This window comes from Glycine soja, chromosome 7, assembly GCF_004193775.1.
Source record: "Glycine soja cultivar W05 chromosome 7, ASM419377v2, whole genome shotgun sequence".
Lineage (NCBI taxonomy): Eukaryota > Viridiplantae > Streptophyta > Magnoliopsida > Fabales > Fabaceae > Glycine > Glycine soja.
In genome coordinates, this window is record NC_041008.1 from 45,807,508 (window position 1) to 45,831,533 (window position 24,026).

Sequence of the window (24,026 nt, forward strand, 5' to 3'; positions counted from 1 at the left end):
TAATAAAATTAAACTCTTATTTTTTAATAATATCAAATCTTTGATGGAAATGTTAAATATTATTATCTAGTAGTAATGTATTGTGAAATTTATGATTCCATAACTTTGGATCTTTCTGAATGAACATCTTATTTAACAATCTTTTCTCATAACATTTTAATCATCACAAATCAAAATAATTTTTCATCGATGAAACTCATATCTGATATAATTACACTTTAATGGATTAAATTAAGTATTTATCCTAAAAATAAATAATAATACCTCATGACGTTTGATATTATTAGCAGAATTGTATTTTGTAGAGTTGTGACGGAAAAAATATCATCTTTATCCTCTTCAGTTATGGTAGAGGTCTCCTTGACCTCTCCAGCCTAACCCGTGGCAGCATTACAGTTGCACGTGCGTTAAAGGGAAACAAAACAAACTGTAGCGTTAGGGGTGTATTGACTATTGAGTGGCACAACTATTTTGTTGAATTGCATGGTGATTCAGACTAGTTTTACTTAAAGAGACTCGGGTGGGATCCATCTGAACTGGATTCAACCCACTCTCGAGAAAACCTCAAGTGCCTAGTAAAAATAATTGTTACTTCACACCAGCCAACACTTTTTAAGGCAAATTATAAGCAAACAAAATACCCCTCCTCCATAGATTTGACTTATAAATTTGTTTCATACTTCACACCAGCCGTTTTTGGTTGTTATAACTTATAAGTGTTGTTCTGAATTTCGTTTGTGATTTAAAGAGGCGGGGGCCTTAGTGGGTCTTCTTCCTCTTTTGCCCCCAACGAACAAGGTAGTGGCTGGCTGCCACAGAAGCTGTAAAGTTTGCTTCTTTTTTTTTTTGCATTTGTTTCATCTTTGTTTCTCGTTGTATTTTTTTTTATACTGTGTGCATTATTATCTGTTTCTATTTCTGGTTATTATAGTGAGGTGAGGAAGAAGAGAAGGAGAATGTCTATGAAGAGCAAGGGAGCATGTGTAGAAGTGAGTGGAAGGAATGTCTTACATAGGAAATGGGCTCTTCTGCTTTGTGTGGCAAGCTTCTGTGCTGGAATGTTCTTTACCAATAGGTACTTGTGCTTCTGGGTCTCTATATTTCAGCATCAAGTTTGATTTTATTTTATTTTTAGTTGTTTTGTGTGACTGTGAGTGATGGAGTTTCTAGGCTGCAAAGGGGGTTATGCTCTAAGGAAGAATCTTTCATTGCCTGTGCCTTCTGCCATGGGGCATTTAATCCATACTTGTATAAATATTTTTGTTCAATTTCCCCTATGATTTTTGATTGGTTTCATTAAATGCCCAAAGCTAATTCAGACTCATTTTATTCTTTTCTCTCATTCACTTTCTTTTTTTCCCTTATGTTCCGCTGAATCAAAAAAAGGGATAGGTGGGTATCTATATTTTATTCCCCCTTCCCTCTCTCTTTATATGTAGTTGCTGAAAATCGTGAAGTTTTAATTGAATGAAGACATTGGGGTGAGCTTAATTAAATGAATGCTTCTTTTCATATGCATGACCCGTGATCCTCAATTTATTGACATTTTTTCATCTCCCTTGATTTTAGCCCTGCTTGTTTGAGAACACATATCCAACTATGAAGCTGGGTTTATAAATTAAATGTTCACAATCTCTGCCTTTATTATCAGAAACTGAAGGTAGAGGTCCTTTTTTTTTTGTCCAATTTCTACTCTATTAGTATTTATTAAAATAAGTCTGGAATGAGATAATCATTATCATATGCGAGGAATGCTAACCCCAATTGTATATCAGGATATGGTCGATGGCTGAATATAAAGAAATTTCGAGGGCTTCTACTGAGATTGAAAGAATAAAACTAAACTCTGAGGGCTGTAATCTAAATCTAGTAAGTATATCAGTTACACTTTTACTTATGTTGTATTTTTGCTATGATTCTGTGTTGGACTTTCCCCCTATCCCATATTATAGATAATAGACTGTCATTGACTGCTACTGGAATTTATAACAACCTTAAAAGTACCCTCCCCATGGAATGATCAGGAAATACTACTGGTTAGTTCATTATTTGTATACACATGCATAATGGAATGGGGGAAATGTCACTAATGGACCTTTGTTTTTGGTAACTGTATTCATTGGGGGTGAATGTTCCTTCAGAATTAAGCTGCCAAGTGCATGCCTAAGGTAGTGTTTGTATAATAAGAAACTCCTCTAATTAGTTTCTATAGAAGTTTTCTCTTTTGGGTCTTGTTCATTAAAAAAAGGATACATTTATTTTTAAGAGCTTTACAAGGATTGTATTTGGCCCAACTTCTCCTTTTAAGGAGAAGACAGCAACAACAAGAAAACCTTATCCCACTAAGTGAGGTTGGCTACATAGATTACACGATACCATTCGGCAGGTTAAAAACCAAAGTATGTTGGGCCAAATGTTACGTATTCTTGTCTCTGATATGCCATCTCATTTGGATTTGAATTTTGGACAACAGGCACATGCCACCAATACATTGTATTTACTTAAATTTAATTTAATTAAAATATTAACAAGGGAAGAAAGGGTTGAACTCTTGCTTGGCTGAGAAGGTTCTGGACCAATTATTTCAAAAGATTAGGTATTAGGTGCAAAGCAAGAGTGCTTTTTATCTCACACATATTTTACTCTAGTGGGTTTTGAAATTTAGTATAGATAAAGTTCAAATCTCAGGCATATATGATATAACTACTAGCTGCATCTTCTGTTATTTATGAAAGAAAGATCATGGCATGTTCTGCTTGATCTTTTGCCTTTGTCCAAAGGTTGTAAGGCCTAGCTCCAATTACAGTCAAGTGGAAGTTTCAAATACACAGAATGTTGTCAAGTAAGCCAAGCCAATGCTTGTTTGCACTATATTTACTTATATGCTTATCAAATAACTATAATGCTAAATCCGTTTCTATACATGAATTGCAGGAAACCAAGTAAGACAATATCTACTTTGGAGCTGAATCTTAAATTTGCTTCACTACTTGGTTTATGCTGAATGGTTGTGCTGTATTTCGGAAACCAGAGACATTTGAATCAACTCCAAGGAAAAAATATTTCATGGTTATAGGGATCAATACAGCTTTTAGTAGCAGGAAGCACAGAGATACTGTTCATGCAACTTGGATGCCACAAGGTGATTGATTGATATTTCAACATTTTCTAGTTCTTCCTCTCTTAAAAGATCTCCTTTAGCATATTTAAGTGATTCCATATGCCTCATATATCTGATCCTGGTTTCTAATGGAACATCATTTAGTTGTGGAAAGAAAGAAGTTGGAGGAAGAAAAGGGCATAATCATACGATTGGTCACGGGTCAGATTTCCTGATATTCAATGTTCTTTTTTGGTGTGTTTACCTGATAATTATGTTGCACTTAATTTCTCATATGATCTGATCATAAGAACCTTGTTTTGTGGCCTAACCATCAAATTGTATTTAACAGATACTTGTTGTTCTTATTAGAATGAATAGGACAGCATATAGATGGATGTTTGTAACTATCAGAAAGAAATGATCAGCTACAGCTTGCAGCTTTTATTCATTAATGGTGAAGCTTATATACATCTGCAACTTGAATTCTGTTACAACTGAAAAGCTAACTAACTAATTCAGCCAACTAACTAACTATTTCTGTTAAAGCTGTTTATACTGCTAAGAGCCCCCCTCAAGTTGGGAATGGATATTCATCATTCCCAGCTTGTTACAAAGGTGCTGAAAGGTGGCTGGTCGTAAAGCTTTGGTGAATATGTCCACAAGTTGCATGGAGGATGAGACCGGAAGGAGCTTGACGAGACCCGCAGTGACTTTGTGGCGGATAATATGACAATCGATCTCGATATGCTTGGTGCGTTCATGGAAAACGGGATTTGTTGCTATCTGAATTGCAGATTGGTTATCACAATATAAAGTGGCTGGCTGAATAAATGCTACACCAATGTCTTGGAGAATATACGTTAACCATTGCAGCTCACAGGCAGTAGATGCGAGAGCTCGATACTCAGCTTCGGAGGAGCTGCGGGAGACGGTGGACTGTTTCTTTGATTGCCACGAAATGAGTGAAGAACCCAGATAGACAAGGAACCCTGTGGTGGATTTTCGAGAGTCTTTACAACCCGCCCAATCCGAATCACTGAAGGCTCGGAGTTGGGGAGTCCCGGTTGCTGCGAAGAAGAGCCCGGATCCTAGTGAACCCTTGAGGTATCTCAATATGCGAAAAGCAGCTTGAAGATGAGTGGTGGTAGGAGCCGACATGTACTGGCTGAGTTGTTGAACAGTGTACGCAATATCTGGGCGAGTGTTGGTGAGGTATATTAGTCTTCCTATTAGTCTTCGATAGGAAGATGAGGACTCGTCAGAAAGGGAATTCCCTGAGTGCATCTGCAATTTCATGGAATAATCCATGGGTGTCGAGTGTGGCTTGCAACCTAGCATACCTGAATCAGACAAAATGTCTAAGGCATATTTTCGTTGGCATAAATGAATTCCATCATTGGTGCGGGCAATCTCGAGTCCCAGAAAGAACTTCAAGTCACCAAGGTCTTTTATTTTGAATTCTTGATCCAGGAGGGTGGTGATATCTTGTATTTCCAGCATACTGTTCCCCGTGAGTATGATATCATCGACGTACACCAAGAGTATGGTAGTGGCTGACTTAGTGACTTTTAAGAAGAGAGAGTGGTCCGAGTTAGATTGCTGAAACCCATGGGAGACTAAGAAACTCGATAGCTTTGTGAACCATTGTCGGCTGGCTTGTTTAAGCCCGTAGAGAGACCGTTGAAGACGACAAACAAGCTTCGGGTTTTCAACTTCAAGGCCAGGTGGAATTTTCATATACACTTCCTCTTCAAGCTCTCCATGGAGGAACGCATTGTTGACATCCAATTGTCGCAAGTGCCATTGATTTTGCGCTGCCAATGCGAGAAGAACACGAACGGTGGTGAGTTTTGCCACCGGAGAGAATGTGTCGAGGTAGTCTAACCCCTCCATTTGAGTGTAACCTTTGGCGACCAAGCGTGCTTTATACCTTTCTATGGAACCATCAGCCCGGTATTTAATCTTGTAAATCCATCTGCATCCGATAGCTGCCTTGTGAGGAGGAAGAAGTGTGAGTCTCCAAGTGTTGTTCATCTGCAAAGCTTGTAACTCGGCCTTCATTGCCTTAACCCAGCAGTCATGGCGAGAGGCTTCGGCATATGATGAAGGTTCTGTGGCTGGTGAGATGGTCATCACGAAGTTCCTATGGGCAGGTGAGAGGCGCGAGTATGAAAGTACTGAGCTTAGTGGATAACGAACAATCACTGAAGCTTCTGGTGTAGATGAAGCAAGGACTCTGTGGTAATCCTGAAGGTATGTCGGGGAATGTCTTGATCGTGTTGAACGCCTAGGGTGTGAAGGGTCTTGTTTGGTTGAATGTTCATCACAGGAGTGTATTGGTATTATGGGTTGTGATGAGTGGCTTTCTTCTGGTGGGTCAAGCTCTTTGCCGGAAAAGGGTTTCGGAGATGGAGATGGGATTGAGTTATCTAAGTTTAAATGTTGGGTTTCAGGCAGGTATGGAAAATGATTTTCGTAAAAAGTAACATTTCTAGATATTGCAACATCGTGAGAATGCAAATCATACACAAGATATCCTTTTGTATGAGTTTTGAAACCAATGAAAATGCATGGGTGTGCCCTGGGATCAAATTTTTGCCGATTTGCTTTGATTGTGTTGATATAACACAAACATCCGAAGACACGGAGATTAGATATATCACAGGGATGTTTATGCAGTTTTTCGTAAGGTGAAATGTTATTTAAGAATGGTGTGGGAATGCAGTTGATTAGAAATGCAGCGTGCGGCAAAGCATAACACCAAAAAGCAGGTGGCAAGTTTGCCTGAAAGAGGAGTGCTCGTGTGACATTGAGCAAGTGTTGATGTTTGCGTTCTACGATACCATTTTGCTCTGGGGTTTCGACACACGTGGTTTGGTGTACGATCCCCTTTGATGCATAATATTCATGCATGAGAAACTCTACGCCATTATCACTCCTTATAGTTTTGACCTTGCCGTTATATTGTCTCTCAATGAAAGCAATGAGGTTGATGATTATATGTCGCGTTTCCGCTTTAGATTTCATAAGATGTATCCACGTGAATCTCGAGTGATCGTCTACAATGGTTAGGAAGTATTTATGACCATGCATGGACAGCTTTGAACATGGACCCCATATATCCATATGCAGTAAATCAAAGGAATGAGATGCATGCGAGTTGCTAGATGAAAAAGGGATTTTCTTGTGCTTTGCATAGTGACACGTGTTGCAGACCAAATTTTTATCATTGCTCAAAAGAGGATAATAGTTTTTCATACATTGTAGCCTTTCATTCGATGGGTGTCCCATTCTAAAATGCCATAGGTCTATGGGGATGATGCTGCATCTAGGATGAGTAAGGGTAGAGTAGATGGCTTTGGTAGTTATCTGGTTTGGTATCAAATGATAGAGGCCATGCTTTGCTTCAACTATACCAATCTTCATATGATTGTTCGCTTCCTGCAACACGCACGATGTAGAAGAAAAGATTAGTTCATAATTATTAGAAGATACGAGTTTTGATATTGAAATAAGATTGAATGTGAAAGTGGGTATGTAGAGCACGTTATGTAAGATTAAATTGGATGAAAGATGTACGGTTCCTGTGTGAGTAGCATGAACGAGATTACCATTTGGAAGCTTCACTGTGATCGGGTGGATTTGCGTGTAGGAATGGAGATTATGCAAAGAACAGGTTACGTGATCCGTTGCTCCCGAATCTAGGATCCAGGAGGTGTGATGTGTTTGGGTAGAGAGTGAATTACCTGGGTTTAATGGTGTGTTAACAGTGCACGAGGAAACTGATGCAACTTGTTTGGACTGCGCCGTGCTTCCTGCCGGCGGCTGCTGGATTAAGGCAAGTAATGCCTTGTACTGCTCAGGGGAGAAGTGAACAACCTCTTGTGACTCATGTTGCTGAGCTTCATCATTTGTAGCTTTATCTTCCATTGTTATCACGTTGTTTACGGTGGTTCTTCCACTATAGGGTTTGTATCCCGGCGGGTATCCATGTTTCCGGTAACAAACATCTACTGTGTGCCCAAACTTGCCGCAATGGGTACACGTCTTTCTTCCATTGTTATTCTTGTTTCTTCCATCATAACTTGCAGGCACCCCATGCTTCTTATAACAAGCACTTTCTACATGACCAATGCGCCCACAGAAATCGCAAGTTGTCCTCGTCGCGTTTATGGAGATGTCCTTGGGTTCGAAGTTGATGTTTGGTCCTGCGTGCCCCAGCAGTTGTCTTTCTTGTTGAGCTACATAAGAAAAGATTTTGGATATGGCAGGTATAGGATCCATGAGAAGCACGTGAGAACGAATGTTAGTGTACTGTTCGTTCAAACCTCGTAAGAATTGCATGGCTCTATCTTCAAGCTTGCGTTGAGTGATGATGGTGAAAGCAGCGCATGAGCACCTGATGTTGCACGAGCAGACCGAATCAGGTCTGAAATTCTCAATCTCGTCCTAGATCACACGCAGACGAGTAAAGTACTCCGTGACTGAAAGTGAACCTTGCTTCATCGTTGATGCCTCTTGCTGAAGGTCGGAGATTCGCAGAAGATCTCCCTGCGAATACCGTGACTTCAAATCTCGCCAAATCTCCTCAGCTTTGTCCATCCAGAGTATACTCTGCCGTATGGATGTGGCCACCAAGTGTACTATCCACGATACGACCATATTGTTGCACCGGCGCCAAGCTCCATAGGTTCTATCTGTCTTCAACGGTTCAGGTGCGCTTCCGTCAATGAATTCCACTTTGTTCTTGGCACTCAGCGCAGTAACCATGGACCTACTCCATGAATGGTAATTGGTTGAGTCTAATACTGGGGAAACGAGAGCTATGGCCGGGTTCTCGCTTGGATGAAGGTATAGGTAGCTTTCTGTATTATTGATTGAAACTTCATTCATGGTGGATAGTTGAGAAAAGAGGAAGAAAGGTATGCGCAGCAGAACTCTCCGTTAGAAGAGCTCTGATACCATATTAGAATGAATAGGACAGCATATAGATGGATGTTTGTAACTATCAGAAAGAAATGATCAGCTACAGCTTGCAGCTTTTATTCATTAATGGTGAAGCTTATATACATCTGCAACTTGAATTCTGTTACAACTGAAAAGCTAACTAACTAATTCAGCCAACTAACTAACTATTTCTGTTAAAGCTGTTTATACTGCTAAGAGTTCTCTCATTCTGATGCAAGCTGTGTTTATTTCTATCCAACAGGATTGCTTTTTATTGTGTTGATTGGTAGTATACTCATTCTTTTAGTAGAGGGGACTAAAATAATTATTGTCAAAAATCAATGACACAATGTCATGAAACCTTGGGGTCATCCATGATGAATTCCTATATGGTTGGTTGAATTCATATTTCCTTGTGATGTTAAATGAACGATAACCTAGAGATTTAATTAGCCTTTTTGGTCTATAGTTCTACATCTGGTGCATTCTTGACAAAGCTATTGAAGTAGAGGAGAGGCTTCATGCTGACTTTTTGAGGCTGGTGATCTTTCTCTCCTGCCTCTTTTCATTTAGATACATAATCCTATATCTTATTTATATTGTGCTGGCTTATTTTTGTTGATGAAACAATATACATTTGTGTTAAGCAGAACCACATTGAGGGATACCTAGAACTATCAGCTAAGACAAAGATCTACTTTTCAATTGCTGTTGCCTTGTGGGATGCAGAATTTTATGTCAAAGTTGACGATGTTCATGTGAATTTAGGTGAATAGAAAAAATATTCAGTCTTTACAATTAATAATGATAATATGATATGCAGAGAGTTATGGGAGAAGTAACTATGATAAATTGAAGTGATAAATCTAAGTCACAGTTCTTACTTATGATTATATATGGAGATGAATAACCTCATGTCTTTATAAAAGAACAACAAATCATTTATTACAAATGTTCTATAAATATGATAACTGAATGAGGAAGAGTACTTCAGAAATGATTTTTAGAAATCCTATTTAATTTTTACTTTGTCAATTAACTTTTGGAACATATGTCCAAATGATATTAGATTTAAATAGACTAGGAAATTTCTTTTATGTAATTGTTAGTAAAATTGCCTAATGAAATAAAATTAAGGTTAAATTAGCTTTTTAGTCCTCTAATTTATTTTTTAGATTCAATTTGGTCTTTTAATTTTTTTTTTGGTTAAATTTGATCCTCTAATTTTTTAAATCGATTCAATTTGGTCTTTCAGTCTAAATTATAAGAAATCACACTTTGTAGTGATTTAAAACCACCACTAAGTGGTTTTAAACCGCCACAAAATGCACATCTTAAAAAAAATGAATCAATTTTAAAAATTAGAGGATCAAATTGAACAAAAAAAACTAGAGGACAAAATTGAACCTAAATAATAAATAAGAGGGCTAAAAAACTAATTTAACCGAAAATTAATTATCCAAGGGATGATTATTTTATGGAAGAAACTCTTGATGTATTAACAAGTGGCTCAACTAACAATGGACTTTGAAATTTCTGTCAATTTGTAATCTAGAACATAATCCCCGATCTTGTAGCACAGCTAATTTCATTTATCAATCTGTAGTTTCCTTAATTGTTTGCATTAAAAAGTTTGAGGTTAGTATAAACTATCTGCAATAGGATTGAAACTCTTGTTGTATTAACAAGTGACTCAACTAACAATGGACTTTGAAATTTCTGTCAATTTTTAATCTAGAACATAATCCCCGATCTTGTAGCACAGCTAATTTCATTTATCCATCTGTAGTTTCCTTAATTGTTTGCATTAAAAAGTTTGAGGTTAGTATAAACTATCTGCAATAGGATTGAAACTCTTGATGTATTAACAAGTGACTCAACAATGGACTTTGAAATTTCTGTCAATTTTTAATCTAGAACGTAATCCCCGATCTTGTAGCACAGCTAATTTCATTTATCTCTCTGTAGTTTCCTTAACTGTTTGCATTAAAAAGTTTGAGGTTAGTATAAACTATCTGCAATAGGATTGACCAGGCACCATTAGGTAAGTTTCCAATTAAGCCATGACAATGCTTAAGATTCTTCTTGTCCTTGGTATATTGAAGTGTTATATTTTATGCTTTCTGCAGTGTTACATATTGAAAACTGGCACATTCTCTATAGAACATTCATGTAATTATTATGTTGTGCTCATAGTTGTATTTGGAGTGTTTTCTTAATTGGATGGACTTTTATACAAATAGACATAAGAATGAAAGGCAAAAAATCCACTTGACTCTTCATTATTTTAGGTTTTGTTTGACTACTTTCTTCACACTTCATAATAGATACTTCATTAACTAAGCTGCCATAATTGTTATATAAATATTCCATCACTTTCCTCACTGTGCTTATTGTTTATTTTTCTATCTCAGCAACACTTGGATTGGCTCTGACTATGCATCGTAGGAAACCTCGGGTGTATATTGGGTGCATGAAATCTGGTCCTGTCCTTGCTCAGAAGTAACAAAACCTGTATTTTATTTTCTTAAGTTATAGTTTATATCCACTTGCTAGTGTAACTGTCTTACCACAGGGGAGTGAAATACCATGAACCAGAATACTGGAAGTTTGGAGAGGTGGGAAACAAGTACTTCCGTCATGCTACAGGACAATTATATGCCATTTCACAAGATTTGGCTGCTTATATATCGATAAATCAGTAAGTCTTGTTTTCCTTGCTCAATTGTTAAAAGCTCACAAAGGCAAGGGGGATGTTTGGATGTCAATACAACAACAACAACGCCTTATCCCACTAGGTGGGGTCGGCTACATGGATCAACTTCCGCCATAATGTTCTATCAAGTACCATACTTCTATCCAAACCATTAATTTCGAGATCCTTTTTTATAACCTCTCTTATAGTCTTTTTGGGTCTTCCTCTGCCTCGAATTGTTTGTCTTCTCTCCATCTGGTCTACTCTCCTCACTACAGAGTCTACCGGTCTTCTCTTTACATGCTCAAACCACCTAAGTCTATTTTCCACCATCTTCTCTACAATAGGCGCTACTCCAACCCTCTCTCTAATAGCTTCGTTTCTAATTTTATCCTGTCGAGTCTTACCACACATCCACCGCAACATCCTCATCTCCGCTACACCTACTTTATTCTCATGTTGGCTCTTGACCGCCCAACATTTTGTTCCGTACAAAATCGTCGGTCTTACCGCAGTCCGATAAAACTTTCCCTTTAGCTTGATCGGTACCTTTGCATCACATAACACCCCCGATGCTTTTCTCCATTTCATCCATCCTGCTTGAATGCGATGATTCACATCCCCGTCAATTTCCCCATCATCCTGTATTACAGACCCAAGATATTTAAATCGTGTGACTTGAGGGATAATATGGTCTCCTATTTTCACCTCTGAGTTAGAAACCCTCCTTCTTTTGTTGAACTTACATTCCATATACTCCGATTTGCTTCTGCTTAGGCGAAAGCCATGTGTTTCTAGAGCTCGTCTCCAAGTTTCCAACCTCTCATTCAGCTCCTCCCTCGACTCTCCAAGGAGGACTATGTCATCTGCAAAAAGCATGCATCTCGGCGCTATCTCTTGGATTTGTTCCGGAAGGACATCCAGAATTAAGGTAAAAAGGTAGGGGCTAAGGGTTGACCCTTGATGTAAACCAATTGTGATGGGAAAATCGTCTGACTCTCCACCCTGTGTCCTAACACTAGTCGATACCCTATCATACATATCTTGGATAGCTCGAATATATGCAACCCTAACCCCTTTCTTCTCTAGAGCTTTCCACAAAATCTCTCTAGGCACTCTATCATACGCTTTCTCCAAGTCAATAAAAATCAAGTGCAAGTCTTGTTGGGCCATGCGATATTGCTCCATCACCCGCCGTAATAAATAAATCGCTTCCATGGTCGACCTTCCCGGCATGAAACCAAATTGATTCTCAGTAACTTGAGTCTCCTTTCTTAATCTCCGTTCGATCACTCTTTCCCATAATTTCATGGTATGACTCATGAGCTTGATTCCCCTATAATTTGCACAATTTTGGATGTCAATGAAATTGAGATTTTCATTAGGTAGGAACAAGTGCAGACTAACAATTTCATGAACTCTTCTCTAATAGTATATAATTGAATATCATACCAACTAATCTGGCACGTTGTATTTCTTTTATTGATTGACAGTTTGATTTTATAACGCCAGGGATGTGCTGCATAAATATGCTAATGAAGATGTCTCATTGGGATCTTGGTTTATTGGTTTGGATGTGGATCATGTTGATGATAGGAAAATGTGTTGTGGCACACCCCCTGGTATGTTGATAATTCGCATGACATCATTATCATTGATCCAATACTTCAGAATCATTATATATAAATCTGATTAACCAATAAAAACTTTGCATCTGAATGTTCATATACTTTTCAAACTTTGAGATGCCATGTTATGATTCTTTCCTCATAATGATCGCTTTCCATGTAATTATTAACAGACTTTGAAGTTTTTTTTATTTAACAGTAGTAGTGCTACCCTCCTGCAGATTGAGAGTGGAAAGCGCAGGCTGGTAACATCTGTGTCGCCTCGTTTGATTGGAAATGCAGTGGGATCTGCAGATCTGTTGAGAGGATGAAAGAAGTTCACCAGCGTTGTGGGGAGGATGAAAACGCATTGTGGAGTGCAACCTTGTAAACTAAAGCAGTGGTGCAATATTCAGAAACCTGAAAAAAAACACACGAGTGGTGTAGTGCAGGCTATACACGTAGTATGAGACTAGTAGGATGATATAATATGATATAGACATATAGGGGTAGCTGCTTGGGAGCCAAAGAGAATGAAAAAGAAAGAGTATAGTAGCAACCAACCAATCCTTTCTTTTGTTACGTGGCTGGAGGGCTTTATATTCTCGTTCTCTGCCATGTCTAACGCTTCATAATAATTATTACTTTTGTCTTACAAATTTAATATGATTTTATTTGTTCGTTCCCTAAAGTGTTACTTTTTCTTTTTTCTTTACCTCACTATCTATTCTCAGTTTTGCTTTTTTTTTTTTTGCTGGAGGGTTGGGCAAACACCCCAAACCCAAATTAAGACTTTATTGAAAAATCAATAATAGAGTTTCTGCTAATTGACATCCCATGCTTGGCAAAAGAATCAGCTTGCATATTTGCTCTCTAAAAACATGAACCGCAGAAAAATTCTCGAATTGCACTGTTGAGTTTACAAATCTCACAAATAGCCATTCTTAATTTTGGTGTTTTTTGTGAAGTGTGGAACGAGAACAAGTAATCTTTTATTCTGTTATTTATTTCATGAAAATCTAAGTGGGAAAAAAGATGTATGAAGATAAAAATTTCTTAAGCTATTGTTGAAACTAAAAAATCAAGAGCTAGAGTTATTAAATAAACTAGGCGTGGGCCCAGCCTGCAAAGCAGAAAGAAGAAAAAAAAAACCTACAACACACCACCAAATGACACGTCAATAAAAAAATGGTGGTTGGACAGATTTTATATATATAGATAGATAGATAATGTAATCTATAAAATTATGATTTTCAATTAGAGCTGGCGAAATAGATCGAGTTGGCCTATTGACCCACCGTGCAAGGTTGAATTCAAGCAATATAGACCCCAATTCAATTGGACCTATTTTGGTCTAATATATTTTTAACTATTATTTTTTCTTTTAAATTTGAATAATTTAGAAAAAAAAGAGTAAAATGATCAATATGGGCCAGCCTATGAGCATACTTGGACTTCAAAAAATGAGGTCCATATAAAATATGGACTAACTTAATTCAATTCACTTTTCACATTTGGTCCAATGGATCGGCAAGGCCAACCCGTTCATTTTGTCAACTTTATTTTCAATGAGTGTTTAAAAAAAGTTAAGACACGCTTTTTTAAGTTACTTAATAATTTTTGTAAAAAAGTTTATTAAAATATTTTTTAATATAATTCAGCCAAATTTATAATTTTTATTTATCTAAGCATGACATGTTATTTTAGAATAGGATTTTTCATAATCTAAAATAACTATTTCAAAATAATTTTTTTAATATCTATTCTAGAGTATAAAAAAATATATTCCAGAATAACTTTCAAAATATTTGTACACTTTTAAGATGCCCGTAATAAAGGGGTGATATGGCTCCCTTGCGTTTTGACAAGGTTGTTGCCACCACAATGGGGTTAAAGGGTTTGTGATGGTCATTGCTGCAATGGTTTGTGCATTACGGCATCAGAGTAACAAGAAGGGTGTTATTGTCTTTTGGGGATGTAGAGGCAAAAAAAGGGGTGCAGGAAGTAATTGCCCCACGTCAAATTAGATTTTGTTAAATTAGTCCTAGCCGTATAAACCTGGGATAAGATACAACACTAAAAATAAATCACAAAAAAATGTCATTTAAACTTGTCACAAAGGGTAGTGTGAGGGATTGAATAAAATGATAGATTCATTTCATAATTATATTTTTAATATTAAAATGAATTTCTTTTTTCATCTTGAAAGCTTATTAAGGAAGGTCCATATATTTTTTATATTGAATATCCATTATTGTAGAAGAAAATTGAATTTAAACAATTTTGTTAATCCAAATAAAGAATATTACAAACAGATAAGTAGGAGAGGATTACAATTTGTATCACCAAGAAAATTATTGGAATTAATATCTAAGTACGTACAGTACTGCTAACTGCTAACTGCTAACTGCTAAGGCATTATTGTAGTCAGAGGTACATAAACCAATTAATCAGAATTCGATCTAACCTTTTATTGCGGAATCAAAATACTTGTTTGGAGAACCGAAACAGAGTTCACACCTTTAAATAATGTAAAACAATTAAATGTAAAAGCAAGAGAAATATGGGATATTGTCAGCTAAAAAAAAAGATGAACCTTTAAACAGAAGCAAAGTAAACGTAAAGAAAAATTTATCTTTGCCTATTGCCACTTGATCCGCCTCTAACTACCACCCTGAAAAGAAAAAACAAAAGTTAAAACAAATTTTCTACCTACCATGCCAATTCACACTATTCCACATCAAAAAACTGATCACCACTTTTCGGAGACACACAAAAACATGCTAATAAGGTGGCCACCGCAAAGTAGCAAGCATGATGAAGATCAAATCTGCAGAAGAAGATAAAAAGCAATTAATGGCACTTACTCTCTTTGTCAACATTCATTTACAGTTCCATTGCTACTTATGAACTCTAAGAACATGCAACAATCAACATATAAAATAATAATAAAAAAAAACCTTGTGCTGCAGATTTCCATATACAGAGAAGAAAAATGTGATAGCCCGAGATCAATAACATGTGATATTGGCACGGCTCAATCAAATAACACAGAGCTTTTGGATCATAAAACACTGCCTTCTGATTGAACCGCACCAATATCTCAAGTTCTTAAATTATACGTTGGAAGTGTGATCCTCCACCACTTTTCATTCCTGCGCTTTCTAAAGAAACAAAGAACCATTGGTTAATAATGAATGTGACAAGAAAAGCTTACCCCTATGGTAACTCCAATATATCCATCACCAGAAAACATAATACTTGGAAAGTTTGATGAAGAAGGTGGTATTATGTTCCCTTGGAGTAACTATAGTGTCCTGTGAGATTCTTAAAATATAATGGAAGAGAGAGGGATGGACAGAGACAGAGTGATGCAGAGCGTCAAATAAGGTGGCATTTAATTTGCCAACGACCAAGCAAAAAATAGGAGGGGCACATTAAATTTTGAGAGTGGAAACAAATGGAGAAAGGCATATTTTGAATTGTGACTAGAAGAGAAGGCCAGTGAGACAAGAAACCGAGCCTTGCTTCCAGGTTTTTATATTTATGAGCCTTAGAGGGTAAGTTGGTCTGCTGCCAACAACATTTGAAATTCAAATAGGAAATGGCTTTTGGAAAGTTAGTGAGTGGTTGGTGTGAATTTGTGAATATTGTGGTGATTTGATTGAGTCATGGATTTTCATTTTTCAATTCAACCAATTTTATTTGGTTTATCAACAACATCTATATGGTGCAAAAAGTTTGATTTCGTCAAATATCGAATGGATCTTCACTTTCTTCCACATTCAAAGGCAGAGATGGATAGATAGATAGATACCTGTGAGTGGAGTTAGTTATTAATAAAAAACGAAACGATCTTTGGTATAAATCCATAAAAGGAAGCTCATAGGAAACTAGGAAACTATATTCATGATTCATCATTTATATGACAGATTTTCCTTTCCTGATTTTTTTTTAGCAAGAGCGGTCGTAGTTGTTCAATTCATGATTAATTTAATATTCTTTCCTTCTTAAGAAAAAAGGGAAACTAATGAACAGAATCCATAAAATCCCATGGAAGAGGAGGTTGTCACGTCTACTAATTAACATTTCAAAGAATTTCAAATCTCCATGGCTTCTTTGGTTTTTTTTTTAATGCATCCATCTCGGGATTTTGTCCTTGATTCGTATGACTTTAGATCCTTTTTACACAGTATGTGTAGATTTGCCCATAATTATGTTAGGAAATTAATTAGAAGATGTATATAGAAGTGTTTATATTTCTTTTGATCAGGGGAAGTATCCATTGCTTTTATCGATAACTCTTTTAGTGAGATTTTTTTCAATTACTTTTTTTTTGTCTTGACCATAATTAAAGAAGTCAATTTTATTCGATCAAGATAGGATTATTATAGATAACAAAACTCATTCGAAGAATCTAATGCTAACTCTTTTTATCTAAATCATAATTAGTGAAACAACTTCGTATTAATTGATTTAAGTGTTTGGTAATTTCAACCATGTTTTCTCACTCAAAAATTGAATAGAGATATTTCTCAAGGAATTTAAATTTAACGTCACTATTAGTTAAAATATATTTGATTTTTTTGTTTATAGAAACTTTTGATATAAAAATCCTGTACAAATTCAAAGTTAAACTAATGTTACACAAAGATATATGAATTTTAATAAATTGTTTATGCAGTGTTTCTCTTTTTGAAATAGTTGAGCTGCCAGCTGGTTCTACCTAAATTCCCCTTTTGGTGATAATAGGTTAGCATCCACAGCGTTAATTAGTTCCCATGCATGCCTGTGAGGCTGTGACATGTTATGTTGTTTTGCTTGTAGTATTTCCGCCAGTAATGCCCATAACTAAGGGGGAGATTTGTTCGCACACGTTTTCGAACGAAAAGTTTTACTTTATGAACACGTTGGCACCACCGGTTATGATGGCAGTGGCAGGGGAATAAAATATTTCATAAATAATTAAATAACTTAAAATTACAATCTTTTCTAATTCTCTTTATAAATTATTTCGTGAAAATTTGGATTACTAATTAACCAATAATTGCTGGCTGAGATTGCACTAAGCTTTGAAGAAATCGATATAAACATGATTAAATTACTATAGTTCATTAAAGAAAGAGTTCAAGAGAGTATATAAATGGCAGCAAACTCAAAACAGCCGCAGCAATTGTCCTATTTTTGCATTGTACATGAACAGAAATTACAGAATCATGTAGTACTATTAGAACATTGTGTTTCTAACAATAATAAAGTAATACAATGTTTTAGAAATGCACGTTTCCTTATACAGTCATCTGAACACTATTTTGGGGACAGGCCCCAAAAATGATGGGCATAGGAGTCCAAATATAAACACTCAAAATCTCCAATTCTAGCGGGAAGCTTCAAGCTTGGAATATCAAATTAGATCAAAGGGTTGGCCAAATGTCAATTCCAAAATAAATGCCCGCATAAGGATGTAGCGTTGTTTTTACACGCTGTCTTCAAGTACGTTCTGTTTTTTGATAGACAAATTTAATATTTGTCCAGAAAATTTATAGGCAGTATCGAATCGCAGTGCATGTCTAGATCTGCATCAGTTTTCTTCCAAAACCACCTATTTCTCCCAGTTTAACAAAAAAAAAAAACATTAATTGTTAGTTTCCAATTTTTACATCAATTACTCATCTTTTAGTCTCTGGATCCTAGTTGTAACCAACTCGCAGTAGATCATAGCAAATTTTGATGCTTCAACCTTTTACTTAGTGTGTGTTTGGATTTTCGGTCCAAACTTACATTTTCGCCAACCTCGGTTTGAAGCATACTTGTCTTGCTTTTGCAGTGAACACGTGTTGAATTTCATGTCACTACATATGTCCAACAAAGCAAACACACGCGCGCTTAGTGTGTTCGAATAATGAATAGTTACCAGAGTTCATTCCGACTCCTAAAATCATAGTAAAAATTGAAAAAAAATGGAAATAATTATTTGTTACTTTAGCTTTCTACTAGAAAATAGAATTGATTTTGGAAAAATTGAATCTGATCTAAACATGTACACTATATTTTTTTTGTGATTGCAGTAGAAGTAAATAGAAAGATGTGTTTAAAAGAGTGTGTTGTTAGGTATTTTTTAATTAAATAAATAAACTTTGTACTTATATCCTTCAATCCGTCACTAAGGTATGGTGTGTTTGGTTCCATGGTGGGCAATCAAAATCACGTAAAAAAACACATGAAAAATCAGAAATAGCTCTGTTATTTTACTTTTACCATGAAAAAAATAGTTAGTTTTTTAATCAATGTGCCATTGATCCAGACATGCTAACAGTGGATTAGTGGTTGACATTTTAAGTACATATATATGGCTTATATTCACTACGTTTATTATATCAGGCTGCTTCAACCATTATTTTAATACATAATTTAGTTAAGTATTATTTTATACGATCATGTGAAATGAAATGTATATTATTTATTAATTAGGTAAAGTACCATAAGCACGTGCATGTATCAATAATAATTTCCCAAAGCTTGTTGGCTCGTGGATTGTTTTATGTCAAACAACATATACACAAGTCATTTACCAAAAATTAAAACAACAACAACATATACACAAGTCTTGTACTCTGTTTCTAGCACTCATCGCATACTAATAAAGCTAAGGGCAGTAGTTAATTACTAGCAACAACAAAGAAAAGAAATCAAAGATGAAATTTGGGAGTTAAAAAGCGAAAAATGATTGATGTCATTGGTGAAAAGGAAGAGAAAAGTTGAAGCTTCTTAGATGAATTTATTATATAGCTTAATGAATTTATTATATAGCTTAATGTAATATAACTGGCAAAGTAAGCAGAAAAAGTAGGCAAACCTTATACTTGACCTCAGTCTTACCAATTAACCACAAGTGTACTTACTACTTACTTGGTAGCCTCGATATATCCGTATCCTCATGTGAAATAATGTCTTTTCTTTCACCTTCTTTTACACTAGAAAACAAGTTGAGTCGAGTAATGTCTGTTTACATAATAACGTGTAAATCCTGCAAGTGATATCTCACCTCTCCTTTTGTCACACTATTCATATAATAAAACCTGAGTATTAATTTGAATTAGCTAGTATCTCCTTTAATGTTGAAACGAATAATCTTCAGACAGTGATCACAGGTGCAATAAAGTGCTCATCAACATGGTCATTGAAATTCTCTGAGTAAGAGTAAAACCATTATATAGTGATTTATTTACAAACATGAAAGTTTAACTTAAAAAATAAAAAAGTGGGGTTGGTGTAGTTAATGGTATCCACCTGCTAAAGAGAGGATGTGGTGTGAGAGTCAATATTGCTCGTACTTTTGCCAGCACAGTAACATAATAATGCACCTCTTTAGGATATAGAGCCTGGACCTGTGTTCCTTGGCTCTTTTAAGGAATCTCTTCTTCAAGCTTGAAGCCTCATCATCCTCACAGCTGTGACGAGCTTGTGTGGAACTTGAAGAAGGAGGAGTAGGGTAACAGTTATCCATCATGTGACTACTGTGTACTATATATGTTTTTGTGAAGAGTGTGTTCTTAAGAGAGGACATGCACTAGAGAATAGAAAGAGAGAGGGAAGAATAGGATGTGAGAATGGGAAGTGTAGTGTGAAGAGCTAGCTTATGGAGACCACATCCACCGCACTGTCCAATGGCATTGTGGTCCTGGTACGATCTGACTCACACAGTGGCCCTCCCCCAACTGAGTTCTGGATTCAATGGGAAGCCAAGGATGCACAAAAAAACAAAATCAATTTCATTTCATTAACAAATTTATTTATAATGATGATGATGATAATATGTGTATTGATTCAATCACAGATGATCATTTTTAATCGCTTCACAGTCTTCAACGAATGTCTTTTATACTAAAAAATAAACACATGTGGTGACTATTTGGATAATTCATTTAAAATCACTCAGAAAGTATAACACATGTGGTGAAATTATAACACTATGTATTTTTTTCAAATTTGATTTAATTTGTTGACATTAATTAAATTTTGTTCATTGAAAACTATAATGTTAATGTTTTGCTTTAAAAAGAATAATATAAAAAAAAATAATCATTTTCATCTTAAATGTGTAAAATATTGATAAATTTATTTATGAAAATTTAAATTTTAATTATTGAAAGTAAAAAAAAAGTGTGATAAATTCATTTATTTCTTAATTTTTTTCACTTTCATAAAATAAAATTTAAATTTTCAAGATAAAATTGTTACTATTTTAAGGACAAAAACCATTATTTAGGAATGAGTAAAGCGCAAGTGACATTCCATCCGAATTTGAATAAAAAACAAAAGAAAAGAAAGGTGACATGGCAAAGTGATAATAATAGCTTTCTTCTCCGTCTCAATTCATCTCTTCTCTGAGTCTCAACCTAATTCCCCAATCAATCATCTTTACGTGTTTGTTCGGTATGTCTAAATCCTTTCTTCAACCTTCCTTACACACGCCATCCATCTCCTTCTCTTCGCTATTATGTTTTCTAATGTTTCTCTGTTTGAAATTTTCAGAGACCATGGCCAAAAGCCCCTTCAAGCTTGAACATCCCTTGGGTACTCTTTTTCTTCTTAATCTTTTCTTATATTGTTTTTTACTCTGCTATTTCTATTTGTGGCCTTATTCATGATTCGTTCCGTTGCCACAACACAAACACTGAAACAAAACTGGCCTAATGTATTTTCACCGAACCCCACCCTTGTGTTTAGTAGGGTTTGCGCGTAATTAGTACAGTTAAAACCTTTCTGACTTAAATTGTAATTCTAACCTTTTGATTCCTGGAATTTAAAATCGATGCCTTTTGGATTCTGTCGAAAATAAAAATTATGGCAAAGGATAATTCATCTAAATGAAAATCTAGTTGATTTTGATTATTTATTCTAAGACAATTTCAAAAGGATCTCTTGCTTATTCTCTGTACGAATAGAATACTGAATATGGATATTTTTTTCTTTTATGCCTCTTTCTCTATGCACCTTATGTTTTCCCCTTGGACAATCTTTTTTGTTTCACCCTTTTATGAGTATTGTATTTTCTCTTTATATCTAAGGCATACTTTGTTGCATATTTTTCTTTTTCAACTCCTGAATTGAACTTTTTGGTCTCCCCCATGTCAGAAAGAAGGCAGGCTGAGTCTGCTCGCATTAGAGACAAGTATCCTGATAGAATACCTGTAAGATTTCTGTATAGATAGCTTGGTTGTTTGCATTTTCTTGAGACACTCTTACTGAGATGCAGTCATTGTGTGCAGGTGATTGTTGAGAAAGCTGAAAGAAGTGACATCCCAGACATCGATAAGAAGAAGTTAGTGATTTTATCATATTCCACTTACACTATTGTATTTAATTATAGTTTTGCTGTCTCAAGGGTATGATTGTTATTTTTATTTTGCTTGAAATTGGTTTATGCTTTCTGTGAAGATTTTTTGGGGGCTTTCTATATTTGTTGTGTCAGTAATAATGTAATAGTAGTGGTGGGTGGTGAAAGTAGAAAAATAGGAAGCAGAGCAACCACACAGAATTGATACTTTGTTTTTATGAGCAAAGTCAATATATTAATAATGAGTACCAGTTGCACTTGAAATATGTATAAGTAAACTGTACATATATTGGTGATCTCAGCTTAATGCCCCAGCACTTGATGGGAACCGAGATCCAAGTGGGTTGGGAAGGATCCATTGATGGATTGGAGGCAATTATTATGAGTACATTTCTGTCCCTGGGACAGCAAGTGTATTGCTGTATTATGTATGATTTCTGTGTTAAGCATTATATTTTGATCTTACCTAATGTATCAGTGGGAAGGGAGATCTGAGACCAGTGAGTTGATCACTTGACAATGGCTAGAGTTTCTCATTATCTGAGATTTTTTGGAGGAAAAAGTGGCAGGATTGCAAATGCTGTGGTGCAAATGGATTAGAGGATTCGGCATGTTAGGAGTTGAATAGAAAGGAAGAGAAAATTAGTTACAAAATACAGTCAGATAGAGCAGCTAATTAGTTAGGTATAGGACTTAGTTAGATATAAATAGGGGAAATTAAGGGAAAAGGATTCATTCTATTCGGTAATCATTTGTAGATTAAGCTTTTGCTCTTCATGAAAGGAGAAATCCTTGGTAAAGAGGAAGCCCTTTGAGGAGAGATCTCTCCTATTTTTTGTTCTTTCCATTCAATTCAATAAAATCTTTCTTTTCTTTCTCATTTCTATTTTTAGTTCCTAACAAAAAGCTTGGAAGAGAACAGTTGTCAGGAAAATGAGAATTCCCCTCATTAGGAAGGGAATTCTTCTAACCAGGGGTCAAATTTGAATTTCCAAGGTTAGGATGAGTATCATATGAAAATTAAGATAGTGGAACTGCCAACCTTTAATGGGGAAGACCTTGTGGGATGTTTCACCAGGGAAGACACACACTTTGAAGAGTTAAATACTTCAGAAAAAGTGAAATAGAGATTAAATAGTTTGGGTAGTCCTCACCTCACAAGCTGATTTTGTAGGGTTGAATTAAGCCTTAAGCCCAAAATATAAGATGGTATCAAAGTTTATCCTATATCTATTGTTGGGCAACCTGCATTGCCACTCTCCAGGCCGGTAGCCCTGGACATGAGGAGGAGTGTTGGAAAGCCACCTTAATTGTGGTTACCCCCAGGTTGCCTTAGTTGCAGCTTCTTTGGTGGTCTGCCTTAATTGTGGCCTTGAGTGTGATATTTAGTCCCACATCAACTAGAGATATGACTTAATAGAGCTTATAAAGTTTGAAGATTCCTCACAAGCCAATTTTGTGGGGTTGAGCCATGTCTTAAGCCTAAATTCTAAGATAGTGTATTCTTTCGTCAGTTTGCTACTTGTTCTTTCTAGCCTTGTCAGATGCTTCTTTCTGTGATCCAAAGGCGTGTACTTTATATGCATGTGTGAAATATTTTCCTTTCTTTTTGGTTGTATTTATCAAGTATATTTTTTTAACGTAAATAATTAAGTGCTAATTACTTGTGTGTAGAAGATTATTTTATGAACTAGTTTGCACCCACTTCATAACTTCATTTCAATAATATATTTGCCAAAGATTGATATAGCATTGGGTAAGTTAGGCCACATCAAGTTATGATTCTGTGCATTAGTGGATTCTCACTTGGTTCTGGTTCTTTTGTTGTGATGCTGTAGGTACCTTGTCCCAGCAGATTTGACTGTTGGCCAATTTGTTTATGTTGTCCGTAAAAGGATTAAGGTCAGTGCAGAGAAGGCTATTTTTGTTTTTGTCAATAACACTCTACCTCCAACTGGTAAGCAGACCCTACTCAAGCTGAATCATAAATTATTGTGTTGGCAGTTCTGGCTGTACTTATGAACCGAATCTCTTGTTGCAGCCGCTTTGATGTCTTCTATTTATGAGGAAAATAAAGACGATGATGGTTTTCTTTACATGACTTACAGTGGAGAGAACACTTTCGGTTCTCGCTAGGGTCAAATTTAATAATATATGAGATCCTCTGTAAATAGATGCTGCAAGATGTAAACTTTCTGCTGTCGATAGTCGATGCCTATCCTGTTTATTGCTTATGGTTTACGTATCTATTGAGCAGATATTTTGCTGCTTTGATTATGTGCATTCTCTTCAAATTATGGATTTCAATATATGAATTTAGATTTTATGCTCTCA

General features: G+C 35.8%; 2 protein-coding genes across 8 annotated transcripts; both read left to right on the top strand.

Annotated features, from left to right (window-relative positions):
• Window positions 1-322: 322 nt before the first annotated feature.
• Window positions 323-13,059, top strand: LOC114420171 (probable beta-1,3-galactosyltransferase 2). Of its 6 annotated transcripts, none has more exons than XR_003668354.1 (11): window positions 325-798; window positions 932-1,075; window positions 1,776-1,869; window positions 2,781-2,842; window positions 2,935-2,942; window positions 3,032-3,142; window positions 3,266-3,322; window positions 10,465-10,552; window positions 10,649-10,751; window positions 12,258-12,367; window positions 12,573-13,059. XR_003668354.1 is itself a non-coding variant. In XM_028386055.1 (11 exons), exons 2-11 carry the CDS (start codon window positions 957-959, stop codon window positions 12,620-12,622), a joined length of 825 nt encoding a protein of 274 aa, XP_028241856.1. In that variant the 5' UTR covers window positions 328-798; window positions 932-956; the 3' UTR covers window positions 12,623-13,059. The 6 variants fall into 6 exon arrangements, 2 of the variants coding, with proteins under 2 accessions (XP_028241856.1, XP_028241857.1); XR_003668353.1 differs by having other exon boundaries at window positions 327-798; window positions 12,595-13,059; XM_028386055.1 differs by having other exon boundaries at window positions 328-798; window positions 10,626-10,751.
• Window positions 13,060-20,639: 7,580 nt separating this feature from the next.
• LOC114420174 (autophagy-related protein 8C-like) lies at window positions 20,640-24,026 on the top strand. 2 transcript variants are annotated; one of them, XM_028386061.1, is made up of 6 exons: window positions 20,640-20,788; window positions 20,888-20,929; window positions 21,491-21,546; window positions 21,625-21,677; window positions 23,531-23,649; window positions 23,734-24,026. In XM_028386061.1, the coding sequence occupies exons 2-6, from the start codon at window positions 20,893-20,895 to the stop codon at window positions 23,826-23,828; spliced, it is 360 nt and encodes a 119-aa protein (XP_028241862.1). In that variant the 5' UTR covers window positions 20,640-20,788; window positions 20,888-20,892; the 3' UTR covers window positions 23,829-24,026. The 2 variants fall into 2 exon arrangements, with proteins under 2 accessions (XP_028241862.1, XP_028241860.1); XM_028386059.1 differs by lacking the exon at window positions 20,640-20,788 and having other exon boundaries at window positions 20,848-20,929.